Source organism: Pyrgilauda ruficollis, unplaced genomic scaffold (genome assembly GCF_017590135.1).
Source record: "Pyrgilauda ruficollis isolate IOZ18807 unplaced genomic scaffold, ASM1759013v1 scaffold24, whole genome shotgun sequence".
In the NCBI taxonomy this organism is placed as follows: domain Eukaryota; kingdom Metazoa; phylum Chordata; class Aves; order Passeriformes; family Passeridae; genus Pyrgilauda; species Pyrgilauda ruficollis.
In genome coordinates, this window is record NW_024523648.1 from 4,887,949 (window position 1) to 4,913,266 (window position 25,318).

At 36.3% G+C, this 25,318-nt stretch overlaps 1 protein-coding gene across 7 annotated transcripts in view; it reads left to right on the forward strand.

The window, feature by feature from the left end:
* LAMA2 (laminin subunit alpha 2) overlaps window positions 1-25,318 on the forward strand; it is a 334,884-nt gene that overhangs the window by 163,235 nt on the left and 146,331 nt on the right. For all 7 annotated transcript variants that reach the window (XM_041469664.1, XM_041469666.1, XM_041469665.1 and 4 more), the window contains 3 exons: window positions 16,263-16,370; window positions 16,992-17,203; window positions 23,224-23,335. In XM_041469664.1, coding sequence (XP_041325598.1) covers window positions 16,263-16,370; window positions 16,992-17,203; window positions 23,224-23,335 — 432 coding nt within the window. The remainder of the gene's footprint in view (window positions 1-16,262; window positions 16,371-16,991; window positions 17,204-23,223; window positions 23,336-25,318) is intronic.

A 25,318-nucleotide genomic window follows, 5' to 3' on the forward strand; every position in this document is an offset into this window, starting at 1 on the left:
TGTGGTGGGTCCACCGCAGAGCCAGCTGGACCATGCAGTGCCTTGCTCATGGGAGCCCCTGACCACCTTCCAGAGGGGTCATTCTTGCAATCCACCTGTTACCAAAATCTCACCACTTATACCCAATAGCCTAAAATGCACTGTATTACAGAAACATTGAAGAATTAAATATAAAGTCAACAGTGAGGCGGAAAATCTTTCAGGTTTTGGCACAATAATACTAAAGTAGCTGATATTGTCTTTGATGCCATTTATCCTGAAGTATATTTAAAGGAAACTATAAACAGGAAATAATTTGAGATTTCAGATTCTCTGCAGAAGGATATGAAAAGTGTGACTAACTGAGGCTTAGTCAGGCTGCAGTCCATATAAACTAAAAATTTTATGAGGACCACTTACTAGTGTCTCAAGTGCTAAAGGAATCTGTGGATCTTAAATTTTTATTACCAACTAAGTGCAAGATTTATAAGAACCTTTTACCATTTACAATTTCAGTAGTTCTTGAAAGATGTGCTAAGACCAACCCAGCTCGCTTCTACATACTGCAAACGACAGGTCCTGATGTGTCTCTCTGATCACTATTATTTGTACAGAAGGCTTGTGCACCTGAAGTTACACTTCACTATGAAAAAGCATTTGAAAACAACCCAGTTCCTAATTTAAGCTAAAATATTTTAGAGTTGTGTTGAGAATGCACTGGAATTCCATGCACATTATGCAGGACTGTGAAATTTTACAATCTTCCTAAATATGCATAATTTATTTCTTTTTCCTATTAATGACTTGTTTAATGGTGTACAAGAAGGTGCACAGTTTTATGCACAAAATTCATTGCCAGGGCAGAAAAGTGACACAGACATGAGACAGGCTGATGTGTGAGTACACAGGTTGTGTGTTACATATGCCACATAAGGGCTGCATGCTTTTTTTAAAGTTTTTTTTCCCAAGCACAGCACACTTACATTTTAAAAATAAAACCTGATGGTCTGTATGGATTTGGACAGGTTTAATATGTAGCAATATGTTCTCTGCTGAGAGAGACACTGACACTCTGTTCTTCCTTTTACCTAATATAAGAAGTTTTAATGTTTTGATGTGGACCTTAGCTGCTTTCTGCTTGACATTCAGAAATTGATTAATAAAATATATTGACTATGAAATTCTCAGTAGACTTAAGTGGATACAGCAGTGGATTCGCTGTGAACAGTAGTGAAAAGAGACTTGTTTCAAGTGTTAAGTAATGGTAATTCTTGCTCCATGACCTTGGACATTCATTCACTCCCCAGAGACTGTTAGCTATCTTTAGCTCTTCAGAAGTGAGGTATCAACACCTTAGCTGGCACTTGGTGCAGCAGGAAAAGACAGATGCCCTGTTAGCAGAAATTTTCAGAAATCAATTAAGTTCATGGAGCTACAGCAGCTTCTGTCAGCAGGAGATCAGTTCTGAAACAGCTATGAGAAAGCGAGAGCAGCAGCAGTTAGTCTGAGGAAAGGTCTGTGCATCTCCAGCTGTGGCCAATGCCACATGCATACGGATTAGTGTAAGTATGCAGGCACACGTCTATGCTGTCCTGCCCACCAACCCAGTATACTGCAATGTGCACTCATTTCCTGAGCTAGGGAATGTCTCTGTTACAGTCGAGGTAAGAGAATGAAATGTTGAATGGATTAGAAAATAGACAGTTTTAAATAAAAGGTGATTTACTTATATAATTAAACCATAATTGGTAGTTAATGCAAGAGATTGTGAAACAATAACAAATGGGCTAATACAGCTAGGGTGAGGGTGGGAAGAGACAGATGAAAAACCAGAGTTGATACATTAGTGAAGGACATGGTGACAGTGGAGAACTGAAAGATAGTGTTGGATCTAATCTTTGTCCATTCCAAGTTTCAAACAACTGTAGATCTAAGAAATTTTGCAAAGTGGAGAGGCTAATTTTTCATATGACCAGATGCAATAGAGTCTTAAACACACTGCTGAATGAAAGCAATGACTTGCAACATGTAGAGAAATGCTATGGCAAAAAGAAAACCCACTTCCTGATTGTATATGATTAACTTGATACATGAGCATTATTTAAATATAGATTAGCATTTTTAAAGGATTTTATGATGTGTTCTTGCTGTGTCTGAAAACTTGCATAACTTTGTGTCGGTCAAAGTCTTCATTTAAGACACATTTTATAGAGCACTAAGTTAAGGTCAACATTTTTAATAATTTTTTTTCTCCTAAAGCTATTGTGAAGTGATATCTTTTTTTCATATTTTATCATAGAGCTATAAAGTTAATCGCTGCTTCATACTACACCATTTGCATTAAATCTAAGGCAGCATGAAACCCTGCTAAATATTAAAGAGTTTGAGATGGTAGCAGAAAATTTAAACTGTTAGTCAAAACTTGGTTTATTAGGACCTAGCAGCCTGCCTTATGTTAGAAATGGGGAGAAAATATACATTGCCAACAGAAACAGGGAAGTAAGGAACACATTAAATTAAAGGAAATTTATGCAGATATATAAATCACATTAATCACACTCAGAAGACCTTGCATTTATCTGTTATATATTAACTACTTACAGGGGTTGATTCTTTCTGAGCTTTATAGCTTTTTGTTACACCAAGAATTCAAAAAACATTTCAGGGAAGTTAAAAGTTAGCATCCTCGATAAAATATAAAATTAAGTTAAGGTTTTCCAACCTCTGTTGAAATTCAGAATAACTTTTGAAAAGCCATTGAAACCAAGTGAGTAATGAATAACAAAATCCTAGATTCTATTAGATTCAAGATTCGTGTGCTGCTAATAATGTTTAAAGATCCTAGAGCACCTGATGAAATTCTGAGATTTTACTGTTTAAGGCTGTAAAATTACAATTATTTTTCAAACATTACTTGCAACACCAAAACTCAACATGATTTTCTCATTCTTCTTCTGGGCTTTGGTGCACATAGATAATGTCATTCTGCATTCTCCAAGGATAAAAATGAGGAAACATGAATAAATCAGTTGCAAGAAACTGAACTTATGTTGAGAGAAATAGATTAGCAGCCTAAACTGATTTTTAGTGTTTTTTGTAAATAATATTTCACTATTTGATTATTATAGCTGTTTGACTTTATATATGTTTATCCTAACATTAGAGTAAGGAGTAGTTTCTTATTTTAGAAAATTGACATATGAGAATTTTTACTGCAATCAAGTGGGATATTTCCTGAGAGATTCTGAAGCACCTGGAATGTGGGTTTGTGTACCTTCTCCATTTAGGCTATTTGAAATACAGGGTGCTTGCTATATACATAGAAACACATACATTTGCCTGGACACACATAAACGCAGACTCCTTCTCTCGAGGTGAAACTGTTGGTCTGCCAGATCTTGTTCAGTGTTCTATATCTAAAGTTTTCTCTCTACAAAAGACACTGTTGCAATTCCAACTTTTTATAAAGGCTCTTTTGCCCTCATAAAAGAATACTGATGTGTCCAGGGCTCTATTGCCAACTGGAGACAGCCCAAAAGAGAGTAAGACTTCTCTCTTTTGAGAGTAAGAAAAGAAAAACAAGAAGAACTGAGTTTATTTAATGAATAATGGATATGAATAAAATTATAGGGACTGAAACAGATGTTTCAAGCTATCTAAAAGGCAGTAGCTCTGTGAAGGATAGATTTGGTGCTGGGTTAATGGCTGGACTCAATCTTTTAGGTTGAGTCAAGAAAAAGACTGCAGTCCATCACTAAACTTTTGGTTTTCAATTAGTGATCTGTTGAAACATCAGTGTCCCCATCCTTTAGCTTGGTTGCTCTTTGATGATCTCTGTGTAGATTTTTTTTCCCTTGTAACTATGCCAATCGCCTTTTTCTGCATCCTAATGATTTTTCAGTCCTGAAAATATGAGCTGAATTTTATTCAGGGAACTGTCTGAAAGATAATGGATCTATCTTTCCATCTTTCGTACTCAGAAAGAATGAAGTTTGAAATAAATCTTTTTAAGAAAGGGCACTGCCAGTCATCAAAGGTGAGTAGTATTCACTCCTGTAATAGCAACCAGATATAACATACACAGTGCCCATGTCCTGTAAGGTAAGGAAAGTCTCCATTGAATTGAAAAGTGTCAGTATTTGTAGGGAAAGCAACAAAAAAAGAGGGGATCTCTTTTAGCTAGTAAGGTCAAGTATATCCTCTGGAAAGGTACAAAATATACAGTTAGATGAGTTACGTGACTAACATGGACATGAAGAGTTATTCAGTAAAAACAGTTTCGGGTTTTTTCCACGTTCTTTTATTACTATCTGTAGACACTTACTCTATGTTCATCATGTGCATTCATTGTGATCACATTGGATATCATTTTATAGCTTGACTTAATGTATTTATTCCCCAAGCTTGTGAGTGTTGTATTACTTTTTAGGTGCCTCTTATTTTTCAGAACATTAAAATGAAGTGTGTATAGGACAATACTATCACATGGATTTCATGCTCAATTTGTTGTGCACTATATTTTATAGCCAAAGATAAAAGAATTTCTGACATTTCAAAAAGTGTATTTGTGAAGGGAATAGGAGGCTTCCTTTGAAATATGTGACTTTCACCTATATTCACATAGCACTTTCTGTAAAAAAAAAAAAATTGCAAAATATCTACATGATTAAGTGTCTGAAGTCGACAGGCCTGAGAACATTTAATCTCAGTAGAAATTTTCCCTACCTGTATGAATTCAAATTCTTGTTATATTAATCATACTCTCTATGTTAACATGCCTCATGGAACTGCAATGTTTTTTGATGATGAATCCTTCAAATGGGACTCTCTATATGACAGTCATAGAGCTTATGCCAGTGTAAGATTGATGTTGATTCTTTCAGCACATGTAACCCTTGGGCAGTAGACTTGCCCTCTTTTTTTGGCAGTTATTAATTCATCCAAAGTAAATTTTGTTCATCATTCTAACTTTAAAGCAGAGTTAGCTTATGAATGTAAGGGTCCTTTTTATTTTTTTCTTCACATAAAAGGTACAGTATATAATTTAATAATTGGTAGAAAAGATACTGCTTCAAGTCTGTAAACAGAAGGCACTGTACTTGTAGGAACAAATAAGAAGTGGAAACCTATATAATCTGCTTTAAAATAATGTATTTTTTCTAATCAGGCTTATACATGGAGAACATTTTTTTAATATTTTTCATTTAAGGGAAAAAAATTATGAAGTCATGATAAAAATAGTACACGTGATTGTAGCAACCACAAAGTTCATACACCTGCATTATCCTCAGTATGGCTAAAGGATTTTTTTCTCACCTCCCATTAGGGCAAATTGAAGTTGAAAGAATAAATTCTTTTATGGAGGACTTATAAAGCTGTGTATGCCCTTTCTGCTTTCTCAGTCTTGGGCATCAGCTCACGCCTTCTGTCTTTCCTTTGCCCTCCCATCTTATTAGCTTGATTGCTCATCCTTCCTTTAGCCTTCTAAGAAGAAATGTGTGGGGTTTTTTTTCATGGAAAATCATATCTAAGAAAGATAAAGACTTTGAACTTGAAGGAAAAAAAAAAAACCCTGAAAAGATTTTCAGAACGGACCTTTTTTTAAAGATTATTTGAAACAAGCTTGTTGGTTTTTTTTCTTACCCTTTAAAACAACAGCACAGTTTTATAGTTTTTGGAGACGAGTTCATATCAAGTTTTATTTTCACAGTGTGCATATGATACACTGTGTGTGTGTGTGTGCCTGCACATCAGTAGTGTTCCTATATATGAGCACATTGCCTCAAGTAATAATCATCTGTGGATTAACATGATGGTGATAACAAGTGCAGAATTGCTTTCATGGGTGCAATAAAGAATGGCATGATAGATTTTTATCTACACTGTTTAAAAAAAAAAAATCTGTCTTAAAGCATATTTGTTAATTAAGTGCTGTCTGTACTGTTCTGAAATATCTTTGTTCCTTGAGTAAAACAATATTAAAATTCAGTGTTTGTGTGATACATACATACATTCAGTTACCGCTAACTAGCATTCATTTAAATTAACATCAAACACAAATTTCTTTCTCTAAAAGAAAACATAGGTATTTTTCAAAAGTATGTTAGTTTTTCATGAGTAGGGTTAGCAGAAGAAAGGCTGCAAAACTAGCAAGCCAGGAAAGCAGCCAGGAATTTAATCATGAGAAAGCATGGGCTCCAGAGGCAAAGTAATTCAAAATATGGTTTTTACTGACTGAAAATAGACAAAAATCACAGGGTTCTGATTCATCATTTTGTTTTTCCCTTTACCTGAAAAATGAAAGCAAAATGCAAGGAGTTGTTGGGGTTTTTTTCTATCATTAGTGTTGGTGAATTGTAGTACACAGAGACAAGTTTATACACATCTATATCTTTTTTTAATACTCAAATGTTTATTCTTACTGTTTTTGTTTTGATATGTGATCCTTAGAGGTCTCCATGATACACAGCAAAATGCCAAATAAGAATATATTATTGTTGCATTTATTATATCAAATGACAAGCCACCTCTGAAGAGCAGATATTTGGCTCTGCAAAGCCTTGCATTTTTCTTAGAAAATAAAGAAATTTTTTTTCAAAATATTGATTTCTTTACATTTTATTTAATTCAAAATATTCCACTTAGAAATAGTGGCAGTTATTAAAAGCAATATATCCTTCCTGTCAGAATAATTTTGCCCAATACATACTCCAGTTACAAAACTCCTTCAAGCTTGAAACATTATGATGTATTTCATTTTTCTAAAGGATCCCAAAGTGCTTCTTATGTCATACTTTGCTTTGAATTACTAGTGCAGCCATCGTTGTGGTACAGTATTGTCAATAGTAATGTTGCAAGCCAGTTAAGTAGAAGGAGATAGGAAAATAACCGTTGGCTGCCTAGAAGTGAAAGGGTTTTTTTTTTCCATTTTCTTTTGTGACAAACTTGAGAAATAACATCCCTGGGCTGTTTTGCTTGGTGCTTTACAAACATGGAAACAAAAGGATGCCTGAAATCAAGAATACTCACAGTCTAACTTGGTGAACTGTACTAACAACAGTTGGTTGTGCCACTTGATGGCACTTGGAGATATATTTTAGTGGTGAACAAGGTGGGTTGTGTTAATGGTTCGACTCAATTATATTCAAGTTCTTTTTCAACTGTAATGATTCTGGGTTCTAACAAAGACACAGAATTTAACTGTTTCTTGCTTTCACATTCACTGTGTAAGCTTTTTCAGTAGAAAGTAAACTCTTTTGGAGGCATCCATAGATTTTCATTTACAGATCATCACACAGTGAGATGACCTCAGCAATATCACAAGCAAAGTACTGAACAGCCCTAAATGCCATTGCAAAGCTGAAGAAAATATTTTTAGGAAGAACAGCTTTTAATTTGGACCTAAACAGTTACTCTTGTTTTATAGTCCTGCATTTTTGTGTTTAATAGTCCTTGCATGCTGGGATTTTGTTGCCATAGAAATATCAGCTTTTAGTTTTGCAAAATTATGCAAATTTTTCTTCTTGTTAAAATATTCATGAAGGAGTACAGGCAGAGAAGGGAGGGGAAGGGTCGGTTCTTGGGTAGTAATGGAACTGGACTTTGACATAAATGTTCTAATTTGTCATTCATTCTAATATTACAGGAAGGCATTATTGATATGACTACTGCAATTACAGTTTGCCCCTTTGGAACCACAGACCATGGAACTGGGAGAATAACATTTAATCAGTAAAATTAAGAATTACTTTCAATTAGGAGATTGGTGACAGCTACAAGACCAGCAGTAAACAGCTTTTATTTAGAAACTTTTGATGAGGATATGTTACTTAGAAACATGTCTCAGAGCTGATGCTCAAATACTGAATTTGATTACAAAATCACTAGTAGTCCAAAACATCTTCACAGTTGAATAAAAAGCGGTATTTTTACCCAGACTTACACAATTTAGCCATTCTGGCCTGCTAAATTGGTGCTTATAGTGATCAGAGCAGCAGTTGCAGCAGCTGTTGATTGTGTATTAACTGGTTTGTTTGGTTTTGGTTTTTTCTTTTCCTTCAGTTTAACTGTATTCAGTCAGGGAAAAATGTCTGCAGCTGTGATGACATACAAGGTTAATTTCTTTAAATATCCTTCTATGATGTGTGCTTGACATACTATGCTACAGGGTCACAGCTTCTGGTGTATTTTTTTCCAGACTGGTGGACTTCCAAAGATTGAGGTTTACCTGCCACCACAATAATATACATGGGCAATAATTGTACATTAATTCAGTTATCACATCACTACTGGAAGAATATGCCTCTGTTTTGTATTTTTGAATCCTTTATCTAGTTACAGCAGCTTGGGAAACAGTGGTTGGGAAGGCAGAGTCAAGATCATGTGGAAAGCAAAAAATAGAGAAAGTGAGTAACCATTTTAAGGTTATGTGCTTTGGTTACTGTGGTTAAGTAACTGTAACAAAGTAATCACATATTTTAAATTTTGTAACAGTTTATCATTTGAAAAGTCAATTTTAGACTTCAGGAGTGGTTGACCAGAGAGTTCTGTTTATCTTCTTGAGTGAGAGGAAATGGCAACTGGGAATTATGGTAGAGATTTGAGAATTTGTAGAGTAAATGTCAACATTCATAACTACATTTCAGGAGACAGCATATAATCTTACTGTGCAAATTTTTTTCAATCCGTCACTGATTACATTAATTTTTTCAGTGCTAAGTTCAGAAGGAGCAACTACTCCATGTAAGTAGGAGTGGCAGCAGAGGGCTCACAGGAGAGCTGATGTTATTCAGTTCCCATCTCCCTTAGGAACTGAGATTTATTCCATTTTTCATTTTAGTGTTCTATGACATAATTGAATGTTTCAACATAATATATTAAACACAATGAGCAGTTGTATTTTATTTAGACATCCAAATAATACAGTCCAGTTCATCCAAGGAGGAAGAGAATTAGGGTTTTGAAATTATAACTTTAATACAGTATCTCAGTAAGAGTGAGACTGGGCTGAGTTTATGGATATAATTTTGAAAAATATAAGAAGTTTCTTATTGATTTTTAAAAAATATTTACCATTTAAATGCTTCTTAGCAGATATATTGAATCAAAGGAATTGTGCAATATTTTAATTGGTCTAAATTGTTTGTGACAAACTGTTTTAAATATGGAAGGCCTGGAAATACTCATCAGATTGTCATGTTTAGGATGGCAGACATTATCAACTACTATACGAAAATTATGCCTTGAACTTCTGAATAAAGAAGGAAAAGGCACCAGCACCAAAAATCAAAAAAGCTTAAGTTGTCTGGTTACATTTGATCTACTGATATTCTAGCAAAAGCAAGGGATACTTTCAAGGGATGATTAAGGAGAAACTCACTTGATTTTAATGTCTTACCCTGTTGGCGTTCTTTCTTGCCTCATGTTTCCATTGTATTTGAATCTGAATACATGGTATATCTCTGATAGGTGCAGTGTATTTTCCTATGGCCAAGTGATCAGATGCTGCGAAAGACTGCTTAGTTAAGACTAATAAGTGTTCTGGAAGGGTCCCAGTTTCTCAAGTATTGAGCATAAAATAGAGAAGAAACATGGTCAAGGTACATAAGAAATTCAGTTTAGTAGAGTTTTCATTGCTCCATATGAATTGTGATTACTCTTTGGACAAGTTTTGTTTGTCTCCTAAACAAAAAATATTCACTTAGGGAAAAAAAGAAAAAAGTAAACCCACAGATTTCATGATTCTTTCCATTGCTGGGAAAATTTTAAATATTAAGATTTATTGTGAATATGTTGCTCCCTTGTCTAATGAAACAACATATTCACAATATTTGTGAATAAAACTCCTTTGAATAGGAATTTGAATAAAATCTCTTTTTCTTTTACTCATGTCTGTCTTAATGTAGTATCAGCAGAGGAAATAGTAAAAATTAAAGAACCTGTATCATAACATTCTGGATAAGATTCCAGGAAAGAATGACTTTGAAATCTTGGCTGTTGGAGTGGTCTGTTTGAAGAAACTGAGGATGACAGTGAATAGTTTGAAATTCTAAGTTTTCTCTTTGAATGGTTCAATATTGTAGAGAGATTCTCGTGGAAAGCAATTGAACCAACCACTGATAAGTAGTCAGGCTACTTTATTTAAACTTACTCCCTTACTTGCTCTACTTCTCTGGAAGCAGTGTTCCGAAAAAGTGAAAATAAGTATAATGTAGCATCAAATTATACAGAAGAATTTTGAGTGTACTTGAGCAGGGAAACTAGGATTGTGAACCAGCTGGCATAGAGCTGGGGGAACTCTAGATGGCAGAAAGTTTGGGGAAAGAGTCCATTCTTTCAGAGGAAAAGTTTAACTTCCCTATAATGAAAAGTGACTTTTTTTTTTTTTAAGCTAGTCAGAACTATACTGTCATTCAAATAACACATGATTATTCTGCTCCCTGCTTTATCTGAAATATTGCTCTAATGCCTCAGAAGAGCTTTTATATCCTATCTAAATTCAATCTGTCTAAGAGAGGAGAGTCTATTTAATCTCTAATTGGATCTGGAGTAGAACTAACACATGCAATCTTTACTGAGAGCTATTACTAAATGAAGAAAGGTTTGACGTCTTCTTGGTGATGGTTCTATCAGAATTCTTTTCTAGTCCCTGCCTTTCCTCACACTACAACTAGCTTGAAGATGGGATCAGCAAAATCCAATTAAATATCATAAATTTACAGCTGGTACTTTTTCATAAAGAAGATAATAACCCAGATGAGAGCTGAATTACCAGTTAAATATTTCCTTCAACACAAGTAAATTAAGGGAGAAAAAGCAGCCCTTGGTCCATTCCCTTCTGCACTGAGTGGGCTGCACTTAGCCATCAGTTAAGGTGGTACATTGTTCAGTGGCTCATCAAACCATATCACAGCTGCTTAGGTGCTGATGAATTATGGACCAACTTTGTCACCACAAATAAACTAGGAAAAATCTTACTGTATTTAAAGGATTTCCTTCACATGGGTAGTGCTGATATTCTGGTGGCAGATATCTCTACATTTGCTGAAATCCATGTCATAAAATAAATATGTACCTAGAGAGTTTGTGAAGGTGAAAGAGTCCAAATCTACATCAGCCTTTCACTGCAGCTCTATTTCATGGAAATTCAAGAAGGCTAGCAGGGAATGTTAAGCTGTGTATGTTATCATTCCAGTACCTTCAAGCATAGTTTTTAGATAGTGCCATAGGAACATGACCAAGCCACTGGAAGACTGGGTGAATATCTGTGTAATTTCTCATAATCATGGCAGCAAGCAAATAACATTCACAGGTGTTTCAGGAAACAAGTGGGGTGTTTGTTTTTTGGATGTCTTCCAGAATAAGAAAACATTACTATCTCTTACAACTTTAAGTTACTATTAGCAACTTGCTGTGAGACTCCTTGGGTTTTTTATTCAACTATATGTGTGTTAATATTCTCCACAGAAATGTTCTGCCCATTCATGTTTGTAGCCTTTGCACTTTTTCTTTCCCTTTTTAAATTTTCTGGTAGCATTTGTTCATTTGGTGTAGTTCTAATTGTATGGCCATGTATATAATTATATAATAGAAAGAAGAATTCATGTTTTTCCAAGTCCTTTTACCTTACTATAGTTGTAGCTATATTGGTCTAATAAAAATATGAACACTCTATAATGCTTGTCTCTCTAGTACAATATGTCACTGACTATATTTCTGCCACAACCACTAACAGTGAAGAGGGAAAAGATAGTTCAACTTATTGATATTTGTTGATGCTTAAGGATGGGGTATACTAGTGGACTTGGCCTTGTTGGATTAATGGTTGGACTTGAGGGTCTTAGAGTTCGTTTCCAACATAAATGAGTCTTATGATGCTTTTTATTTCACTGGTTTGAAAATCTGATGTTGTATGAGTATTGGTCTAAACATAGTTTAATGCAGTAATATAATTTTAGTTTTGAAGGTGTTATGTTCTCTTGGATTAGGCCTGAAATTCAAGCCCTTATTGGTTAAATCCATTGTTGCGTAGATATAACTATGAAATATCTGAGCAACGTGTATTTGTTCTAGTTCAATAATACACTTAGTGCATAATTATTTATTAATTAGTGAAATTTTATGTCTTCCAAGTTGCTTTTTGAATATAAATACAAAGTGGAATGATTTGAAGGTCGTCCTTTGGTGGGATCACCGACCAGCCACTTTCCTTTGACTCTACAGAGGATTTCTTCCACTTGCCTACACATAACCACTTAGTGCCATATCAGATGCTCCAGTTCATATTTAGGTGCTTTAATCACAAACTGAGACTCTTCTTAACTGACAGAAGAGCATTTTACTGCTTAATGAGATAAGGGATTGTAATCAGCACCCTGTTTAATGGAGATAGCTCCTAATCTGAAGTTACATTTGGCAGATGTTCAGAAGAAATGAGGCAGCCTGCAGTGCAGTGGACTAAGTGCTAAAGCTTTACAGGCAGAGTTACAAGAGACATTGGAGAGGCAGAGTGTGAATCTTCATGTAGTAACTCGACAACAAGATGGAGTATACATCTGTATAAGAAGGAGATATTCTCCAAGGACATTAGCAGGAGAGATCCTGACAGCTTGCCTTGGGAAAGCAGCACATTCACTAAGTGCAGGAAGAGAAACACTTGTAAAGTTTGATTTCCATATGAAGAGATGCAAGCTTTCCTCATCTCTAGCCTTGCTAATATTTGTAGAAATATTGTTTGTCTTCAGTGTTTGTAAGTATTTGTGGTCTACTATCACTTATATTGACTTAAAAGTAATTTTAGAGGGACAAGCATATAACATCAAAACATGCTTTACACAGGGTAGTACTGGGTTCTTCCTCCTACCCCCCAGCTCTTTTGCTCTTGAGTGTGGACATTTGTTCACAGGAAAGGAAACATATTTTCTGCTTCAGTTTTTGTTGACCCTCTGTTAGGGTGTTGAAAAGTCTTGTCTGCTCTCTTAAGGGCTCTCTTAAGAGCATGTAACATAATAATAAAGTTAGCAGTGAACAATTGCAAAAAGCCCCGAAAACTTATGTGCCAGAAACTTCTTGGATTACAACTAAGATAGCTGTGTTTTCTCTCTCCTATGCTTGTTATTTCTTAGGGAGTCTGCAACTTTTCTTGAGCACGCAGATTCTGCCTCCAAAGCTGGAAAGAAATATATGATGCATTAATCTAAAAACAGGTGGGAGAGACAACAGAAATTCTGTGGAATTTTCTTGACATTTTTGTACAACGGTTGTTGTCTCAACAATACATGCCTTTGTCACAGCCAGGCAAACTTTTATGCTCTGTTCCCTTTGGTGTTGATGGTCTCAGATGGCAGTCCTCGAAGCAGAACTCTGAATCTTTGGGTGATACAGAAGAAAATGTGAAAGTTGAGGGATCTCATGGGTGCCCAATTTCTGTATTGCAGTTATATTTAAAATTCAGTGAAAAGTACTTTTTGCACAAGATGACATGCAGCACATGGATTGACCTCTGAATTTCTTTGCCTGTGAATGAACTTGTACTTCAGATATGCAGAGGAAGGAAATTACCATTGCAAACAATGACAAAAGGAAGTAGTACTTTTTGGTTTATGTAAGTTCAAGGTTTTTTCTAATCTGTATTGGTATTATACAGCATACAAGGTAAATACATACTCTGAACTGTGAGGTATTCTCTACAAGTGTCTTTTGGGGATCTTGTCTTCAGTGTGTGATCCTGTTCATGGTATGAAAATCTTGCCAGTTGCAGGACTGAAACTCAGACTGCCGTGGCTAGCAGAGACCTCAAGAGACTTCTTAGTCATATTCCAACTCTTAGGCATCATATCCAGAGTATCTCTGACATGCTGAACTGCTGCCAATTAAGGAACTACATCAATAGCATTTTCAAGTAATTTGGTACTGTTTTGACCATCCTTACAATCAGCTTTCTGTATAATCAAGCTGAATCTTTTTCATGCCTTCCCTGCGGTTGCCACAGGTAAACAAAAATGGCCACTACATCTTTCCAGACTTCTACATTTTGGTAAATAATTTTCCTATTTCTTCTGACTGTTCTCTTTTTTGGACTAGGCAACCCACCCCTTTCCTCTTGTGTTTCCTGTTGGTTATATATTGGTTATATATGTTGGTTACAGGAGTCTGTAATCCAGTCTAGCTGCCTTTCCTTTAGGGTTTTTTCTTTTTCTTTTTTTTTTTTTTCCTGCTTTGGATTTTTATATAGCAAGGGAAAGGTTATGTAGCTGGGAAAAACTGAAACCTGTCTTGATACATAATTTTTATGGGTTGCATTATTTTCACTTTCTTGAATCTTTGTCATTAGTCTGAACTTGAAATAGAAATTATAAAATTCTGCAAAAGTTACTCTTCTAAAATATTTGTCTATAGCTGAAAGCAATTCTGGGTACTTCTTACAGCATTTCAGATATCTAAATTTTCTACATTCCTCTAGCAGTTACAAACCAGTGCTTAGACTTGACCACAGGCAAAACAAAAATGCTGTAACAGCTGCATCCGAGGAATAAAAAAGTCTTTTCATGTTTTTATGATCGAGGCTTTTAAGTAGTTGCATTGGTCCCAGCAGGTTTGGACACTATGTAGATAAACAAGTGATGCCACTATTTGCTAGTGACTGAACTAGGAGGAGATGCAGACTCCATCAGGGGTGGAGAGGGAGGCCTTACAGAGAGACCTGGACAGGCTAGAGAGCTGGGCCATCCCCAGCAAAAGCTAACAGAAGCAAGTGCTGGATTCTGTCCCTGGGATTGGGTTCTCCTACTTATACGCACAAATTGTGATGTGAGAGGCGGGAGAGCAGCACTGTGGAAAGAGATCATTGAGTTTGGGTTGATGGCAAGTTGAGCATAACCCAGCAGTGTCCTGGCAGCCAGGAGGGCCAAGAGTGTCCTGGGGGGCATCAGGGACAGCATCACCAGCTGGGCAAGGGAGGGAATTGTCCTGCTCTTCTCTGCACTTGGGTGGCCTCATCTCAAGCAGTGTGTGTACTTTTGGGTACCTCAAGGACATTGGACTATTGAAGCATGTCAAGAGGAGAGTGACCTAGTTAGCAGGAGTGCCTTCCAGCTTGACATATTCTATGATTCTATGATCCTACAATTCTATTGGTCCAAGATCCAGGTTATGAATTGGAGGGAATTTTCTGGCTTTAACCCAACAATTAGCTCTACAGCCTCCAATATGGGCTTTTTATATACCTTAATCACTAATTCAAAATCAGTTGATTTCCAGGCCTTAAATGCTGGAATGTTTGTGGTTTTGTTTTTCTTTTTTTTCACCACTTGAATTAAATTCATTCTAAAATAATGAAGATGTTGACTTTCACTGCTTTTTTTTTACTGTCTGCAAAACCATCCAGTATGATGAACAAATATGACTTTGAGAATAATCAGATTATTCTCTTTGTAAAAGATGCACAAATTTGCTCTGTGCTCAGCAGTAGGCATTGGAAGGGCAGAAGAATCCCTGTGATTTTAATATTCTCAGAGAGGAGGCTCACATTGCAATGAAGTATGAGGCAGACATATTTAAAACCCAAAATGTAGCTCTTGCAGGATTTGATTTACTTATGCTGCTTCCAATCAATTAACAGAAAGCATTATTTCTCTGCTGAACTCTGTCATTCAAGTCTGCAACTTCTGATTTGCATCATACTATATTCCATTTATAATGGAATAACTTATGTCAATGCCATGATCCTGGGGGCTAAAAGAGCATGGAAAAAATATATTGCCATGACACAAGAGCCTGGTCATTGACTTCTCACATTGTAGGCTGGGTCAAACTGAGTGAAAGGGTTGAAACATTCTTTTAAAGTAAATTTATTTGACTCCATCAGGGAAAACTCTTACTTTAGGTTACGGTTCATTCTAAAAAAAAAAAAAAAATCACAGCCCTTTTTTTTCTCTTTTGGTAGTTTGCTCCATCAATGAAGTTATTGAATTTTCTGTAGGTTGCTAAGGCTGCTGATACAGAGGCTAGTCTAAATAAGGACCGTATAACTGAACAAATACACTGAAAAGTCTAATGCAAGTATCTAGTGGAAATTTGCACAGATTTCATATCTGTTTCTGATTTTTCTCTTAGTCTGTGGGTTTAAGGAATTCGCAGACTTCAACAGCTGTAATCCTCAGGGATCTGCATGTGGTTTTGCAACACTAGAAATCTACTGATGCTCAAGAAAACTGCCTAGAAGTGGTTAAGGCCCATTTTCTTTTATTTAATTAGATTTTTTTTTCTGTCTTTTTTTTCCCCAGGTAGCAGCTGCTGGAGGACATCTGAAATTTACAGTCTCCTATGATGTCACAGAAGAGGAAGAGGAAGAAACAGCTAAATTGATGGTTCAATCTGATGTCATCATAGAGGTAAAGTATTTTCAGCCAAAGCCAGAAGTAAAGAAAAAGAAAAGAAAGAAAATGAAAGAAAGAGACAATGTGAGAAAGAGAAAATGATGTGGTTTTTCAGATGTTCAGTGTGAAGTCTGGTGGTTGAGGACACAAAACAGAAGGGTGCACATACTTTCAGCTAATTTCTAGTGTGAGAAAAAGGATATACTTCAGAAAACTAAAAGCTTCAATATCTCAAGGAGTCTCTGGTATTATTGCAGCTATTGTAAGTAGCTTAGAAAATTATAATGCTTCCTGTTCATCCATGAAGAAATGAAATAGTTGGTCATTTGAGGTTACACTTTGACATTCTTTCAGTAGATCTCTTCTTTTGCACCTCAGCATTATATGAATTTGCTTTTGCCGATGTAGAGCCACGCACCATGACAGTAGGTTTTATCTGAAAAACTCAAACTTTCTTTTCCACTGCTTTTCAATTCTATCAGGCAAAAGCCCATTTCAGGTTTATGAAAAGTGAATATTATTCCTGATATTTGTTATTCTTGTAAAATATATTATTCAATAAATCATGTACCCCAATGGGCTTTTTTGCAAGACTTTTTTCATGTTTAAATCTCTCTCTTTCATGGCTCTCTCTAGGGAGGTGACTTGAAAATCAGCACTCCAAAAGGGATAATTCACCTGCAGCCTTCTGAAGAGCACACTGAAGAAATTGTGCTGAAGCCAGAATCTTTCTCAGTGCATGGCACTGATGTTCCAGTCAGCAGGAGGGAGTTCATGACTATCCTGGCAAACGTGAAGAGGATCCTCATAAGAGCCACATACAGCAATGGGATGAATGCCATCTACAGGTGAACGTGAGGAATGGGTGCTTTTACTACAGGCAGCTTCTCAAAAGACTTGTTTTCTCTCTTTCTCTCAAGGCTGATGTAATTTAAAACACTCTAATTTATTATCATGAAATCCATAGCATTCATTTACACTTTCAAACTTTTTGTTAGTATGTTTTTCATTTTGGGTAGACAGGAGGAGGAAGGCAACAGAAGGAAGCAGCCTTTTAAGAAAATGAAATTACATGGACTATTAAGGCATGAATGACAGTTCTATAAATATGTTTATTCTGTGAACACAGTAATTCCCATGTACATGGTAAATCATGGAGAGCAGTAATAACATGTTGAAGTAGGAAATGATATATTGCTTATATATAGTTTTTCCCATTTAATGACCATACAGGGCCACATTAACAGTGAACCAGAGAATAATATCCTGAGTCTCCAAGCTGGAAAAGTGCCTCAAGGGGAATTTTCTATATTTTTAATCAGTACCACACACAGAACTGGCTAATCCCAAAGCCTTTCCCTTGATTTATGTCAGGATGCTACATGGACTGCTCAGATTCACTGATTTGATGGGAACTCTTCTGAGTCCTCTGATAAAATTAAAGACATATGAGATGATACTGTTCTATTTCAGTTGCTGCAGTGTGTTTGAAACTGTAAAGCTCATCTTGCATTTCAAATTTTTCTAAGTGCATGAACAAATACTCCAGCTGGGGTGAAGAAAACATCTCTCCTGATACTGTGTGATTAACATTAATAGTTAGGTGGCATAAGTAATATTTTTAAAATGTGTAATGGAATTGATTGCATAGTAGCTTTTTACTCACAAGGCAGGAAACCTGAAATGCTCTCTAATCTGCACATCAGTTGATTCAGTGGCATAAGCCAATTTGAAATGGAGGAGCTGATAGCACATTTAGTGATTATTTGCCAAGAGCACAGACAGAGTTTTTGCTACTGTGAAATTTCTTCAGCAATCTAACCATCATTTGAATACTTAGGTAATTAAAATATATCCTAAATTGAAAGGCAGGTTGTGTCAACAGCATGCAGTTTTCTGATTTGAGCTTCAGCAGTGTAAATTTTTTCCCTGCAAAAGAATTCGTATCTCTTCAGTCTCTGTCTTTTCCTGTGGTTAATTAGTATGTATTACATCTCTGTAAGTAAGTTTGTGAATCATAACTAGCTTGAGTTTGGGCCAAACTGCTTCCTAATTTGCTCATTCAGTCGTCAACCTTGCATTCTTTTGCATCTCCCTGCATCCAGTTTGAAAGCCTTTCATGATCACTCAGCTTCCCACCTGGGTTTTTGAGGAGAGCCAAAACACCTGGCAAGAGCTCACCTCTTATGCACTATGAGCAGACCATGAGCTGTTAATTCACAACTTAGAGCTGAGACTAGTGGGAGCTCAGGGAGTGATGATCTTCTGCTCTCTTCTCATTCAAATAAAAAAAAAACCCCAAACCATCACTCAGAATTTTCCAAGCTAAAGACGTGCAGGAGCAATTTTGGGATGAACAATAGGGGCTTTAATGCTACTTTTAAAGCAGATATGTAAGGTTGACTTCCTTTTGGCCAGAGGTTTTACTGAGTAGTAGGGGAAATGCAAACTTTTAAAGGAGATATGTATGATTGACTTTCCTCAGGCCAAAGGTCTTACTGAGTGTTACGGGAAATGCAAACTTCAGTTGTCAGAGGTTTACATATATTTGAGTGCTGACATTTGTGCTAGTAGGAGAAGGGGGGCTCTCCTTCAAAATGCACTTTGGCTGGACAGTTGTGAAGAAAGTGCCTTGCTGGACATGTAAGGGCTCCATCCTGCCCATACTGTGGAACAGTGTGGGTGGGATGGATGAGATTCCCCTCTGGACAGCAGTGTAGAGCTCAGGTAAGAGCACACACATAGAACTGGCACAATCTATAGAATGTGCCTTGTAAGTAATTCAGAGCTGTCTGGCAAATTTGGAAGACTATATATCACTGCCTGCATCACTGACTACTGCTTTAGCCATTTGGTCATATGTGGTGCCTCACCGTTTCACAGTCTCGTTCATATTCAGCTTTGGGAACAGTTTAGTGGTGTGTTAAAGATAGTTTTCTGAAAGCACTTTTTTAAAATGCTCTGTGAGAAGAGCTCTGCAACACACATATAATTTAGGCTTTGCATGCTGGTAGCCATCAGTTTCTAGGTGTAGTGACATTACAGTTGTGAAGATTGGTCCCTTAAAGACAATGAGTTAAAATGGGGTTAGGGGAAGGAACTGAAGTGATTTTGAAGAGTATCTTTTTTTTTGCTATAAATGGTCTTATATTGCTGGTACATTTCTGGCTGTCCCTCTGATGTCTCTTACCAAAGAATGCAGTGGTTGCTGTATTACTGTGTAATAAAGTAAACAATTTTACTGAGTGCTCTCAGGGTGCTCATTGTGGTTTAGCATGACAGAAGAGAGCATGTGCAATTTCAGTTGCAATTAAACAAATTCAGTTTTTCATCTTTAAGTGTAGCAATGATAGTTTCACCTGTTAGGGTGGGATTTGTGAAGTGAAGTCTCCTCAGAACAGTTCATTCTTCCAGGCACTAGCAACAGCATCTACTGCCATCCAGCCCAGCTTATGATCTGCTGTGTAGGGATATTGCTAATTTTCAGGATGTGCCTCATTACCAATTGTTTTATATTCTCTTTGACTTTCACTTGTGCTGAAACATACTAGGTGCAGAGCTGTACTCGTCACTCTTAAGATCATGCAAAAGAACCCTTTTCTCCGTATTCTGTCCATTTAGTTTTTCAGGGAAAATGTAGATCCAATGAAGAAGATATTCTTTGTGATATCTAGGGCTGATTAAGGACTCCAAAGGATGGTCTCCAAAGGAAAACTTTTTTGAAAAGAAATACTGTAGAGCTAAGCCTTAATAGATAAGTAGATATGAACTAAAAGGCTTTTATTGTCTTTAAACAGGTACGTGCAGTGGACAGATGGATATTCCTCTGAGAGGGTTAAGAGGGTCTGGCAGAGAGACAGAAATATTACAGGGTTATTAGATCCATCATGAATGACAATTTCTGCCTCGAAGCACCAGCAGAATTATGCAACACACTAATTAGAGATTGCTGTATTAGGCAACCTGTTCATTTAAGTACTGAAAGTTTTCAAAATGGATGTCACCACATGTGTAAGGATTCCAAAGGTGCTATTATAATCTGTGCTTAAAAAGAGACCAGAACGGAGGCATAAAGTAACTTTATTGCAGTCATGTAGAAAGAGACTTAAAAATTCAATGGAGCTGTCTCCAGTTGGCAAGAGCTTTAATTTAAAGATTCTATTTTTATCCTTGTTTAGTTTAACCTACTAGAAACAGATTAGTTAATCTGTTATGCTTTCAAGTATCCACTAAACAATATGAATGGGGTTTGACTTAAGCATGGTTTTGTGTACGTTTTTTAGGTAGTTTTAAGCTTGCAGTGTTCTTGTTGCTCTATGGCATCATTAGGAAGCTTTCTTGTTTGAGTGGGCAATTAGATGATCAAGTAAGATAAAAATTGAGAATACAGAAATGTAGCAATCAATATGAAAGTGAACCCAGTTTCTGGGTTTAAAACCTAATCCCGTTCTAACTTGGAAGGTCTTCCAAGATCTTGAAAGATCTTGCAGTTAAGTCCATCTGTGGTAGAAGCAACAGGCCAAGAAAAGATAACTCTCTCTTACTGTTTTGTTTGATCTAATACTGTTAGCTTGTGCTTCAAAGAAAGTTTACTAGCACTGTTTATTCAGTTTCAATATTCAGAGTGGTCACTGATGGTAAGTGTTGCGAACATGCAGATAGGCATTGGAAATTGGAGTGCTAAAGAGAATAGATTGCTTGCAACCACATAGAAAGGAGTCAGTTCCAGGCACAAGGAGAAAGAGGGAAGAGGCCAAGGGTTTTTTTCCGTATGCAGAATTAGCTCCAAGACAAATGAGCAAAGATTGGGTCACTACTTCATGTGCCTTATGTAGCCAGTGTGATTCAGATGCCTGGCACAGCAGACAGTAAACTGTGCTGATACTGCCTGAAACATCCCTTTCCCTTTTAATCTTGTTTGTTTTTAGAAGTCAACAGTTGCCTGCTGACAGTAACAGTCAGCTTAAATATTTGGTCTTGATGTCTAACCTTAAATTGTTCATGCATCTCTAGGATCCAGTTCCCCATTACTGCCAGCATTATGTATTTTAATGAATGCAGAATGGCATCGAGGAATCAAAATTGCAACCTCAAAATGGGAGAAAAGAAAATCACTGCAGCTTTCTTCACTGAGTAACTGTTAATGCTAAAAACTGTTAAACACATTAAAATCCCATTTAGCAAATAGCAGAATGTAATGAAAATTGGAGCAATTCAGTGAATACAAATGTGGGATAATACTGGGTGGATTGTTTCTGTGTGTTAGTGCTTCTCTTTGTTCCAAGATCAGTGCTTAGAGGGAGCTAGATGTAGTTCAAAGGAGAAATAAAATTTGACCTTTTATTAAAAAATTATTTCTTCATTTACAGGCTTTTTTCTTTAAAATGTTATTTTTTTACTGGTAAGTTAATCACTGTTTGATATCTGGTATCCTAGAGATTGGTTATCTTATCATAAAGAAAATTCAAATGAATAATTGCAAAATAAATGTACAGCAATGGAGCAAAGAGGGTATACTGAAAAGTCAGAGAGAATTTACTGAAGATCTGGATAGGGATAAGCATCCTTCTCTTAAAACAGTATCAAGAACCTTTTACAGAGGTTCTAGTATCACCAAATCAGATTGAAGTTTCAAACTGCATTATACACAGGGATAGTCCCTTCAAAGTCCAGTCATATTCCTAGTGGTGGTAAAATTTCTGTTTTTCTGAAGCTTCTATCTTAATTGAAGAAATCTTCCCTCTTGTCCCCCCATTACCTTTCATGTTTAACTTGTTTGGAGTAGTCATAAAATCGAGTGGGAAAATATTCTGTCTTAAGCTTTCCTCCAACCACTGTACCAACAACAAAATATTTTTCTTGGATGTTTTCTTGTCCAAGGTCATCCAAATAATTTTTAGAATTTTTTTGCAGCCAAAAGATAAATGCCCTGTTATGAAGGGAAAAAACCCCTTTTTAATAAAATGTATATCATGAATAAAAGGTATTTTCTGCTGAAGACAACTTCAAAACAAGCTCTTCAAGTATCTTTAGTTATCAAACACTGTGTTAAGATTACTGGGTGAAAATAGAAGTAATTTAGCTTCTGTAATACATTAATGTTCCTTCAAATTCTCATAAGAATTAAACTCCCAAATCCCAATTTTTCTCCACAGAAAGATACTCTTGAGGTAAATTCCATCTGTTTCTGATGATAGCTATAAGACTATCAAAAGGCTTCTGTTGTTTCTCTCATCATACTTCCGTGCTCTTGAAACAAAAATCATGGTCAGTGTTCACCTAAACAACAGGTGTTTAGTACTTTTTTCTCTGGCACTGGGGAGACCAGGGCATATGGCAAAAGATTTCTTTTTTGTTTCACGTACATACATTATTCTTTCATATACATAATACTTAGATCCTCAATTCTTCTGGACAGGGCTGACATCTTTTCTAGAGGTCAAATCTCCAGAGTAAAAATACCTTCTATCCAAAACTTAGTAATGGAATATTTTAGAAAGCTGGACTAGTGGTTCATAAATTTTGAAGACGCTGCTTAGTGTCAGATTTGCTCTATATGCAGCTGCAATGCAAGTTGGCACATGTGGCTTGCAGGCCAGGAATAGCCTGGTACAGTGCTGCAAGAATTTTTAAATCTATTTTTATCAGTGGGTATCTGACCATAGTCTCCCTCACATGATGAAGAAAAATAGTAACATGCCTACAGACATATGGTTTAGAAAGAAATAGATGAATATGAAAACCTCCTTATTCTTAAGCAGGAAAACAGAAACAAGCCACTGCATGTCCCTATAAAGTGTTTGTTTCATTCAGCTGCACATATCCATCTAATTTGCTGTTTTGCCCGTTTAATTTCTGTGACATCCAGACTAAGAAGTGTTATTATGGAATCTGCTGACCACACTTCACGGGGCAGAAGGGTAGCACCTGCAGTGGAGCTATGTGAGTGTCCTCCAGGCTATGATGGTACCTCCTGTGAGGTGAGTATCATGATGCAGTCTAGTTCAATGTTGCTAACACTGTGATAGGTGGAAGCAGTGGACCTGTGTTGGTAGAAAATAATAGGACAGTTGTCCCTTCTTGTTAGGAATTTGCCATGGCTTGGCTAGTTACCTTTATTTCCAGGTGATGGTTCATTATATGAGATAATATTTAAAATCTGAAGTTCTACACCTCTGTGATGATTTCTAACTTACAAAAAGACATTTTGGTTCACAAAAAGGAAGTGGAAACAATATTTGTACTCTTTAGCCATTTGATAATACAAATGGATGAACACAATTAGAAGGAAAATGGCAGTTATCTGACCTGTGCACAACAAAGACGGATCAATTTATTTGAGTTAATGGGGTTGAACTTCTTCTTTTGTTTTCCCAGGGCTTTGCCATTTGCCTTGGAGTTGTTGAGAATTGCATGTGTTCTTCTGAGGATTGTGTCACGTTGTTTTGCTCCTGTAACAGATAATAATGTAGACACATGCTCAGAAAAATACCCATTTTGCTAACTAAGTGATTAGTTCACACAGACTGTGTTCATACAAGTATACGTATGATTAACTACCTCACGTGGGCATCGCTTGGGGAGAACAGAAGCCAAAAAACATTCTTCAAAAGCTTTGCCTCTAAGGAAATAGTTTCAAACACCAAGATGCTCTGCTTCACAAAACTACAAACAGTATGCCATTTACACAGGCACTCTAGGCATTTGCTTGTCAACTCTCCTTTTCTTTAAAAATTTTCATGCTTATATGTGATATTTAGGGTTTAGAGTCTAGTCTCATGCCAAGCGTGGTTGTTTGTTGCTGGGGCTAGATGAACTAACATAGAAAGAAGTCCTGAAGGAATTAATGGATATTCCTATCACTTCCAAAATGGTACAGATGGAAAAGTAAGTGGAGAAGAATATTTTTTACCTCAGCTGAGAAATAATTTTAAAGCCTGGCCATTGTCTGTCTATTCAATTATTTTAAGAAAAATGCTAGATGCAGTATCACTGTGTTTCACACTTTTTTTGACTTTTCCATTTATTCTCCCAGTGCAGATTTAAGCCCGATGTCCAAGAGAGTAATTGGAAAAGCCCTGAATGCAGATATTTCAGTATCTACTTTTGTTGTAGAGGCTGAAGGGCTTGGGTAGAATTCCTGTCTTGGTGTTGCTGAAATTGTCTGTCCAATATTATGTCCTTCAGTGCTAAACCTTCTCTTCAATCATAAACAGTCCCTGAAATTTGATACATACTTAAGAGCGTACTCCACAAGAGAAAGCACATATATATAGCTGCAAATTTAAAGTTTCTATACGTGCTAGTGGGCATAGAAGAAAAAAAAAGGTGAAGTTTAAGATTTCCAGACAGACAGTAGTTAAGAAAGTATAGAAGGAGAAGGTGAAAATCCCTTTTTTTTTTTCCCATTTACCATTTTTGTTTCTTCTTCTGTATACTTTCAGCCTTGTTCATTTTACTTCTGCCAATTTCAACCAAGCGGAGTGTCATATTTTATTAATTTTGTGCAGTTTTTCAGTTCTATTTTCTCTTCATTATTTGATTTAATGTATGTATTTGTCTCCTGCATAATGCTGCCGCACTAAAAACAACTATTATTTTCTTATTTTCATGCTATGAATGTTTTGACATGATCAGTCTTCCAAAGACAACCAACCCCATTTGAATTATGGTGTCTCTTTTAAGTTTTTCCATTATATTAATTCAGAATTCGTTTTTTATGCAACTCTGGCCAAATGAAATTCTGTACATTTTTGTGTGTGTAGGAACACCATAAGGATGGGTAAAGCAGATGGAATTTTAGATTTCTAATACCAATTGGACCCCTTTGTGATAGTTACTTTGCTCCACTCATGAATTTTCTTGCCTTTGTCAACATCTTCACATCTAATTGCTTTGTTCTCTCAGATTTGTTCCCATTCTCTGTACTCCTTGACTTATACTCACAAAAGGAGTTGTGTTTA